Source organism: Anopheles aquasalis, chromosome 3, assembly GCF_943734665.1.
Source record: "Anopheles aquasalis chromosome 3, idAnoAquaMG_Q_19, whole genome shotgun sequence".
Classification (NCBI taxonomy): domain Eukaryota; kingdom Metazoa; phylum Arthropoda; class Insecta; order Diptera; family Culicidae; genus Anopheles; species Anopheles aquasalis.
In genome coordinates, this window is record NC_064878.1 from 58,298,163 (window position 1) to 58,308,548 (window position 10,386).

At 48.7% G+C, this 10,386-nt stretch overlaps 1 protein-coding gene across 1 annotated transcript; it reads left to right on the plus strand.

The window, feature by feature from the left end:
- The first annotated feature begins 478 nt into the window (after nucleotides 1-478).
- LOC126574804 (arrestin domain-containing protein 17-like) lies at nucleotides 479-2,272 on the plus strand. Its single transcript, XM_050235188.1, has 4 exons — nucleotides 479-672; nucleotides 788-919; nucleotides 996-1,775; nucleotides 1,857-2,272. The coding sequence occupies exons 1-4, from the start codon at nucleotides 546-548 to the stop codon at nucleotides 2,081-2,083; spliced, it is 1,266 nt and encodes a 421-aa protein (XP_050091145.1). The 5' UTR covers nucleotides 479-545; the 3' UTR covers nucleotides 2,084-2,272.
- The last annotated feature ends 8,114 nt before the right edge of the window (nucleotides 2,273-10,386 follow it).

A 10,386-nucleotide genomic window follows, 5' to 3' on the forward strand; every position in this document is an offset into this window, starting at 1 on the left:
CAGCTAATGACATTCCAACGCCCCCGGAAAACCGTACCTTTCGGTTATCTATCTCTATCCTATCATCAGCAGCAGCAACAGCAGCAGCAGTCTCATCGTTACTACTCGGAGATTATCAGCATGGTTTGACTTCCGCCCGAGCGACCGCCCGAGCGAACGAAGCCACTACTATTTGCGCCAGCGAAAAGGTAAACAAATTACTCCCGCCATCCCGTGCCAGCGGAGGTCCAGGAAGCGAGAGCAAGACAGCCACAGCGACCGGTGGTGAGCGCCGTTCCAAATCCGATGCCTTTAATCATCGAGATATCTGTCCCTGGGCCATGGTGCACGAATTTGCACAATATCGCCAAAGTGGTCACCCGTATCTTATCGCTTTGGGGCCCATGAACGCACCTAGGGTGCCACTGATAAGCACCAGCTCGATCAGCGACCATAGCAGCAGCAGCAGCTCGAGCTCGAGAGCCCCAGTGCCAGTCAGTGTTAGCCGCATCCACGGACAGGTACGAGGCACATAGTAAGATCCAGTTGGATCCAAAAGGTTGCACATGGCACCAGCAGTGGCAACGGTCTGCAAGATCACGCTCGACGGTAACTCCCAGGATGTGTTTTTCGCCGGCCAGAAGCTCTCCGGTACGGTCGATCTTACGCCATCGAAGCCGAAGAAGGTGAAAGGTACGCCATTGGAGTGTGTAGTGCGGTCATTGTGCGGTCATCAGCCTAATTGTATCTCTCGTTGCGCACTAATGGACTGGTGGTGTGTTTTTGGCCGATATCCCTTTGGTTGCAGGAGTTCAGCTAAAGATCACGGGCGTCGGGTGCGTACGATGGACGGAAACCTACGGTACCGGTACGACGATCCCATTCAGTGGACGCGAAGACTACCTCACCCATACCGTGGACTTTCTGCGCTCGGAAACGGGTACGCAACGCAGCGGACAAGAACTCACAAGGGCTCACTGGTCGTCACTGCCCCTCTTCTTCTTCTTCTTTTGCAGATGAACCAATCGATCTGCCTGCCCAGCGGCATCTGTACCGGTTCTCGCTCCTGCTGCCCGACACGCTGCCAACATCGTTCGAGGGTGATTACGGCTACATCCGCTACACGGTTCGGCTCGTACTGCAGCGACCGTGGAAGTTCGATCTCACCTACAAGATCGCATTCACCGTCGTCAATCAGCTGAATCTGAACACGCTCGATCCACCGCTGAACGTGGCAGTGGTGCAGGAACAGATCAAACACTTCAACTGTGGCCCCTGCCGGTCGGATCCACTCACCATCAACGTGCTACTGCCGATGACCGGATACGTGCCGGGCCAGTTCATCCTTACCACCGTCGACATCTCGAACCGGAGCAACAAGTGCATTGCGGAGGTGAAACTCAAACTTCGCCGTCAGGTCCTGTATCGCAGCAAGTGCCCTCACGAGCAGACCAAGGTGGTGCGCTGTACGCTCGCCAAGTTTCAGTGCAGTGGCGTCGACAGCAAATCGTCGGCAGGGTACGAGCGGCGGTTTCTGGTGCCACCGGAACCACCGACCCGGAGTGATACGATCATACGGCTCGAGTATTACGTCGAGGTGGTGGCGAAGGTGCTCGGCATGGCCAGTAGCCCCCGGGTCCGGATACCCATCACCATCGGTACCATTCCGCTGATGAAGCTCAACCGAACGCAACAGCGAGCGTCCATCGTGGAGTCACACTTCGTACCCTCCTCCTCTGCCTCCTCAGCCGGGACTGCAGGACCCAAGAAGCACACCAGCATACAATCTCTCATGAGTAAACGCCAAGAAGCGCATTCGGAAGCGAATCTACGAATCTATTTCGTCTTTCTTTTTCTCTCTTTCTCTTCTCAAACAGTTCCACATACGTTTGAGCAGTCGTCCAATCGTACGGAGGTACAGATCGAGGACGATGACGATCCACCATCGTTCGGAACCCTGGTGTTTGCGCCCCGCTATCCCGTGTTTCGGTTCGAGGATGACGATAGCGAGGTGATATCCGGAGTTACTCTGGATCGCAAATCCACAAAGAAGCAAACGGATGATACGGCAGCAACAAGCAAGAGCTCCAGCAGCAGGAGCTAGCCAGTGTGCGCGCAGTGCGGTATTTGGCCCTGGAACCTTCACTAGATTTCATTTCTTAGCCAGCTTGTGTTTTTGGGATGGCTGGTGTTTCGTACACTATTTACTCTGTAACTGTAACTTATTTGAGCGACCGTAATGAAGGTTTTTTTGAAATAAATCCATGCCAGGTTGTGTGCGGTTCATCGAGGATGAGATGCTTTCCTAATTTTTCTTTTTGGTTGATTTATTTTATCAATAGCTCGATAAAAATATTAATTCCTATTTAATGATTCATACACGATAATTGTAGGAATATTTCTATCATTCTGACTTCTGTTTTAATCAACGTTTTACAAAGCATTCCTTTTAAACTAAGGGTTCTACATTCAATTGATTGATTTCAATTATAATTAATAAATGGAATGGAATGTTGGGGTGCCTTATAATGAATTAAGTTTCTTGTAATAAATTTCACTTAATAGAAACAATTTAACATGCCCACCATATCTAGAATAGTGGTTTGGTGGTTGGTGCTGACACAAAGCAAAAGTAATGCTGATTATTCCGGAATAGATGCACAGAAGATCAAATAGATACAAGGTCACCTGTCTTACAAGCTGACAAGCAGCTCATCTCAGGCTCAGGCAGCTGACTGACATACTTTGTGATCCCGTTTCTAGGTTACAAACAGGTCGGTCTGATCGAATGAATGTGAGCAACGATCCTAACCACCGCACCGAACCCCACCGGCTTTGTCTACGAGAGCACAATCGGGGCGATAGCCATCACAGCTGTCAATCACTGCCCGGCGATGCCAAGTCCGACACCAATGATATGCTCATTAGAATCACACACCTTATCGGATGGTCGGACTGCGGGCGGTATCAACACACACGGCGGGGCCTAATCAAAATCGATCCTAACCGATAACACCATCCTGCCTAGTTTGATTTACACTTACACCTGTAGCATCTGTGTGCACGCGTTCGTTACAAAGATAAAAACAATTTTCAATGCAAATAACAGGCAGAATGTAAAACAGGATAGATAACGCCAGTGTGGAAAGGGGAGGAAAAGCCAGCCACAAAGTAGGAAGCCAAAGACTGGAAATGTACGAATTTATGGCATCGCATCGCAGCCAACGTGCAATTAACGGAAAATGGCGAAGCATAACTCTTGTGCGCCCCCCTTCCACCGTACCTTGGCTGCTTTCAGCGCGGATATTGAATGCATGCAACATCCTCGCATGAAGAAATGTACTCCAAGGGAGAGTTTCGTTCATTCTACGTTCTGCTTTCGTGCTGCCTTCGTTTGACTCCAGCCAGCCATTGCCATTTGCTCCCCAAAGCGGCGACAGGGAGCAATTGTCGTAACCCCACGAGCAGTACGTGCTCTCTTTCTCCCTCTTTAATCGTCGTATCGTATCTTTTGTCTCTGTTGCCGGCGAATTCCCAGGCCCCAAAGTTTTCCTTTTCCTGCGTGGAAATCAACCAGCATGTAGAGCGACTGTGAGGGGATGTAATTAGGTTTACTTTTGCGCTAACGACTCGTGCGATCGAAGAGAACGAACAGAACAAACAGAACAGAACAGAGAGAGAGCAAACAAACGGCGGACGGTGAGGTTTGGAATTGTTACATTTTTTTCCCCTCCATTTACTTATCCGCAGCAATGCGTTTGAAATGCTAATTGAGCATGAGCGATTGCAAACTAACCTCCCCGTTTCACAGAAGGAATGCTTCTGCAATCACAAAACCAAAGAATCCCCCGCAATGTTCTCATTGCCATTGCTCATTGTCATATCAAAGAATGTTCTTTGAGTGCTTACGACTGTTAGAGCCAATTCGAAGATCATGCTTCGGCCCAAGAAAAAGAATATTGCAATCGCATAGCGCAGCAACAGATCGATGAACCGATCATCTTCTTTATCTAAAATCAAAATGATGATCATTTTTGTTGAAAAATAGCTTCCAACCGCACTGGGCTGGTGTATGCGATCGTAATTTATCGTAAACCGACTAGTAGAAGGGATTCCTTTTGACCCGGCAACCCCATTTGTTCACACCACCAGCACCAGCAACTCACGGTTGGGTCTGTGCACCGGCGACCTCGCGATATTTTTTCATTCTAAAAATTTCCACTGGCAAACGCAGCATTCGATCGGTAGTTATGCTGCTGGTGCAGCTGCAAGCTCCACCTCTCTCTCTCTCTCTCTCTCTCTCTCTCTCTCTCTCTCTCTCTCTCTCTCTCTCTCTCTCTCTGTCTTTACCACAAATTGCACCTTCACCTTGGCCGTGCGAACGGACCGGACCCGGTCCAGCGCATCTCCTGAGGCTACGAGCGTCCTCGTCGACGTCGTCGGAGGGCAAAATTATTCAGCCAGGGTGGTCTCGATCCCTCCACGGATCTTGGCGACTCGCCGACTCGCTCTCCACCACCGCGCACCACCACCAAGAGACCCGCGAGTTCCCATAAATGGTGAGCGAGTGCGCGATCGAACGGACCAACGGAACAACGGACCGGCGAGCGAGCATTCCGTGCCTGGTTCGTTCGTCTGTTCGATCGCATCAGCATGCGGTGCGGGGTGTACGATTCGCTTTGTTCGCTTCATTCTTGTGGTGTGGCCACCGTAAAGCACAAGTCAGCGCACTAGCGGCATGATGGATCTGGCGGTGGTCATCGAACAGGTTTTCGAACGGTTGCTGCATCACTCTTCCTTCTGTATGCGAAGATGATGTCGCTGGTTAGATGGTTTCATTGTAAGGTTCCTCGATGTATGTATTCGGTGGTAAATACTAGACGATGGATGGTCTCTAAGCATAGATGAATCATCCAGACGCACTTATACGTTTAACAGAAGGTGAGATGTAATGGAACAGAGCTAAAAGGAACGTCTAGAGAAAGAGAGAGATTGCACAGGAACAGAGGCAAGAGTGTGGCAGTACAATATGCGAATTCCTTCAATGGCCGATGCCCTCATGAATGGAGCCTTGCTTAAGGTAGGTAGGAAGCAAAAGCACCCACAGCTCTAGATCCTTCTCCGGGTGCCGTTTAGAAGGAAAACGTTTTTCAACCACTCGACACTCGTCACGGGTCTAAATGGACCGGCTCGCCGGCAGAGCACTTCAGCTTAACAGTCGTTCGGTCGCTCATCAAGCCGAATGCTTGCTGCTTGTTGGGCTGAGACAAGCCAAACCTTTCACTCCCAACAACCCATCGCGTGAAGTGAAACGGATAATGTCGTCGTTGGATGATTGCGCAGGACTCAGGAGAGGAGGACATCCGTTCCACGAAGTGCGTCTTTCAAAGCAACAACAGCAACCAGTGGGAGTGGGAAAGGTTTTGCAGCAAATGGACCCCACATTGCAACGTTAGAAGAAGAAAAAAAAGGCATGAAAGCGATGAACGACCCACACCATCCCCACCGCCCTCTCATGAGGCATCTTTTCTTCTGCTTTTGCATCCTTAATGTGCATTTCTTAGTGCACCCAGCGGGGAGACATCCTGTCGCAACCGAAAGTGAAAAATAAACATTAAACCAACCCCCGGCCTCGGCGCCTGGTGTCTCTCATGGGGCGAAAAGGATATACGTCGAGCTCGTTGTCGTGCTTTCATATTCTCGTTGGTTCGTTGGTCCATACACAAACACGCACACATAAAACGAGTCGGTTCTATTCAGCGAGCCCTATCGCCCCTGTGCGGCTTCATGTGGTGAGACACACATAAATTTTAATTACTTTCTTCCATCTCCAGTCTGCCATCTTTAGGGCTGATGAGATGAAGCTGCCTGCGGTATCGAAGGTTCACCGTAGGTAGGTATATTCACTTGGCACCGTGACGAACTACACGGGATTCAAATGCAGCGACAGTGAGCGCGAGACGAAACAAAAATAGGGAAAAAAAATCCGCGCGCCCTACTGTTCCGCGTAATGAATGGAAACGCATGTGCGCTCGGGGAAGAGAGTGTTTCTCTGCAAACGGTTTGTTGGTGTATTTGCTGCAGAAGTAGCTTTTAGACGCAGCAGTAGACCGGGTAGTAGGCGAAGAGCTGATCTAAGAGGAAAATCCCTTTTACTCTTTACTCACGGGGGACTTGTTTTGGGTTCGTTATCCGTTTCCAGTGCCGCGAAGTAGATTAATCTCGAGGGTAAGGCGACTGCAACAGATTTTACTAACAGTGTATCCCAAGCTTGGACAATTGAAACAACCCACAAGACTACTATGATAACATAAAGCAGCTCAGCTAGCAATCGAGCTGGATGGGTTTAAGCAATGGGGAGATCAAATTGATAATAGCGCACCAAACAGACAGTAATTTTAATTAGAACCAAACAGTTTGCATCTGTTGAGAATAAAAGGAATACATTCACCCTGCAGTATGAACCAAGGGGTTCTCAAGAATCTCAAGAAACTCTTTGTTTCGATGGTATATGATTCTAAAGTTACATCATTTCCTTCGCAATAAAAGACACTGTCTGCTAAAAGGGGTTTTCTTTATTTTCATTATTTCAAGCTAAAGATATTTTACTCATACTCAATAATCTAGCAAAATAAAAAGTATGAGATAACAAAAAAAATATGCAAACGTTTGCTGTAGAAAAATCATCCAGCGCATCTTTAAGTGCAGCAGAAAATGATGTTTCATAAAGAGAACATAATAAATGCATCGTTTAAAAAATTGGTAATGTTACAAATTACTAAGTCTATTTGAAAATAAAGAGGACGTATCGCCTCGGTAACAACGACTGCAGCAGCAGAAAGAGAAGAGGTTCGTCGCTTACTGATCGATTTAAAAAAAATCGTTTAAATCTTTTGTCTGCTACAGCAAGTCTAAAATCATTTTAAGCTCTTATAAAATTCATTCCTTCTCGTAAATTAAGCTGCTTCATTACATTGCTATAACGACAGCAAAGTCAATCAGTTAATCTTCAATTACAAACCCATTTCGAGAAGTTCATCACTGGCAATCAGGACGCACCATGGACCGGGGTATCTCCATCTCCATCCACATCCGGAGCGTGTACGCTCTGATACCTACACATACACACACCCTCACCAGCTCCGCGTGCACCCCCCTGATACACACTCATTATCATCCTACTGCCAGCGGGGTTTCCCGGGAATCCGACGAGAGTGTAAAGTTCATTAAAATCATCCATGCCGTAGTCCTACGTTGAACGCTATACGAGCTTCAGTTGCATCTTCAAACCGGTAACATCACCCTAACCCAGGCCCGGGGAGGCGATCATGATCATTGCGAAACTCCTACGCATCCTACACGCTACACAGCACATGAGCGATCCCGGTCCCATGAGCACCTTCGAGAGCCATTAATTGGGCCTCAACTGGCCTCACCAAAGCGAGAGAGAGAGACACAGAGGGGACAGAGGAGGAGAATGTGTGTGGCCAAGCCAATTTGCCGATAATTGGCCAACGCGGGCGAGCGTTCAGCGCCGGAAGAACGGATCGGAGAAGCGTCTCACCGCGACGATTCCGTGGCTGATCCAAGCGTAATCGATGTATGGGACCGCCGAAGGTTTATGGACGGATCCATCGTTGAAAGGATATAAAACAGTGCCCCGCGCGCACCGTTAAGATGCATTCCCAAGATCGACTAATTGGCTGCACTGGCTGCACGATTAACGATTGCCTGTCCTGCGCTAATCGCGTCGTCAGCCGCTTAAGCGACGAAGGTTATCAAATCCAAAACCGTCTGATTAGCCGGGCGAACCTAGTGCCGGGTGCGTTCGCATACGGTACGCATAGAAGCGCGATCGAAGCGCCTAGTGAGCCCGCCGCATTTGGACATAATCGGTCGCTTGCTTCATTCTTCTTCCAACGCAGCGAAGCCCCCACATTGCTCCGTTAATCCAAAACAGGATCATAGCGTTCCCCGACGGTGGGGACGAGTGCTATTCATTTTTCAATCAAGCGTGGTATGCAACGGTGTACACCGTGCCGTGATGCAGTTTTCGGGGAACGGTCCGTTGTGCAAAGACTGGGCGAGTGCGAGTTTTTAATGATACCACCACGGACGGATCGGTATCGGTTTGGCTTCCATCGACAGGCTCGAATGCAAATCATTGGCTTCCCATCCCCGCGCAGAAGGAGGAGGAGGGGTCCATCCAAACGCTGGCCATAAAATATACCACCATAAAAAAGGCACTCAATGTCCGGTCGGTGAGTATATTAAAGTTTCATATGCTCGCCGTATCTGGTTTCAAATTTTTCGATACCCGGCACCTGATCTCTGACGCGCCACTCCGCTCCACTCCACACTGAAGGTGGTTCTCGAGTTAACAAAAAACACAAAAAGCGCAAACAAACTACCCTCTACACATTTACATTTCATCGTTTGTTTTTTGCATGCCATCCTAACAAGTATCGAAAGCGCTGTTTCGCTACCAATTATCAATTGATTCGATGCTCTGCCGGCTATCGATGAGTCATCGTTACTAGCAGCCTGTGCAACTACGATTATCCGTTGCTCAGCACTTGTTTCTGCATGTTCAGGATAGGTTTTTTTTTGTTAGAGTACCCCCCTCAGCTCTAGCCGTGAGTGCTGGTAAGCAACATTTGATTTTCATGGATGAGTTTCACTAACGATACCCGGGGCTTTGTGTGAATTATCTATTGCAATTGGCATTTCATCGTTCTCTTTTACATGTTCCGTGTGAATAACAGGAAAAGCTTTAAAAAACTTGAACAGAACATGTAAAACAGTCGAAAACTGTGTGTAAACTGTCGAAACAGATTAACATACGCGGTGCTAGAACTATTCGCATTCTGTCCTATTCCTCGGTTCTAAAGCGTAGTTAGTCAGCAATCCGTTGGTCATTGTTTTTAATATTATATTTTAAAAGAGGAAACACTATAAAAAATCTTTTAATTTATTCAGGAAAAGGACCATCAAATCACTTCACAAAACACTTGATATTTCATTCGCCAAAAAGAAAAACTAGTCACAAAATTACGCAAGTCTCAAATAAACATGAAAGAACATAAATTAGGCACCGATTCAGAACATTATAAACAGAAATCAACATACAATTGCACTACAGTTACATCAATCTAGCTCGATCAAACCCTCAATGAACACTTACATTTCAAGCGAAACAATCGCAAACCGGCTCGCTGAAGCCGCTGGAAGTCGCTTGTTGCCACGCCAGGGCAACGTTAATGTGAAAACAATATCCAACAAACCAACAAACGGAAAGTAAATTCCATTAACAAAACAAGTTCACGACACCTTCCCAACAAGAACGTACACTCGGGAACGGAAACAACCGCAAGAGAGAAAGACAGAGAGCAAACGACACGCTCACACGCAAAACACGCAAAATGATGATGACGGCGACGGTGAAGACGATGATTATTGCTTTCCTCCTAATAACTTCATTTGCCGTGGCTTCAACCGGGCGAGATCCTTTTTTTTCTCTCTCTCTATCTCGTCCTCTTCCGTTCCGTCGTTCCCACCGGGTGGGTGATCTGCGCCGCAAGCGCGATCGCGAACGCAATCGAGCAAAATCGCGCGCCCCCGGGGATCACGCTCGCCACGTTCGTTGGGCTCCACGATCACGACGATGCTTATCGCTGTTCCGGACGGCGAACAGGCACCCGGTTGTGTTGGTTTGTTTAATCTGCCGGTCCGGTTGCCGGTGACACACTACTTTATGCACGCACTCCGAAGGTTTTGGGACACGATTTGGGTTTTAACACCTGCAGCACTCGACACTTTTTTTCGAAATTCACGCACTTTCACCCAATAGTTTTCGCAAAAAAGGGGTTCGCGATCACTCAAAGCTACAGTCGAGGTGAGATCAAGCCCACGAGGCACCAAAGTGACGACCGTCATCGGTTTGATGGTGCGCTTGGAACGATCGTGCAGAGCCCATCACGGCTGCTGAACCACTGCTGCTGCTGCTGCTGCTGCTGGCCGCCACCACCGTCGACAGCATCGCATCACCAAACATCACCACGTAGATGCTGCAAAAGAAGCACCACCAGAAGACACTGAATGCCACGATGCAGAAGCCGACCAGTGCCAACCGTCGCACGTACGCGCACATCCGACTGCACATCGTCACTGCCACGCTGCTGCTGCTACTTGTGCTGCTGCTGCTTGTGTGCCGACGACTGCACCACCGACTGACTGCTCTGCTGCTGCTACTGCTGCTAGTTGCCCCAGAGCACCGCGAACATGTGAAGCTTCGGATGCTCGGAAGAACAAACGCACTCCCGCCGAAACCGGCTCCCGGCTCACAGCAGTGGCAGCAGCAGCAGCAGCAGCAGTAGTCATCATCCCTTGCGGTGCATGCCATTTGTT

What these genes read in the sequence shown, in the direction of transcription:
- LOC126574804 (XM_050235188.1), top strand. Translation starts at nt 546, where the DNA reads ATGGCACCAGCAGTGGCAACGGTCTGCAAGATCACGCTCGACGGTAAC. An exon ending in GAAGCCGAAGAAGGTGAAAG is followed by an intron (nt 673 to 787) that starts GTACGCCATTGG and finishes CTTTGGTTGCAG; the next exon opens with GAGTTCAGCTAAAGATCACG. An exon ending in CAGCATACAATCTCTCATGA is followed by an intron (nt 1,776 to 1,856) that starts GTAAACGCCAAG and finishes CTTCTCAAACAG; the next exon opens with TTCCACATACGTTTGAGCAG.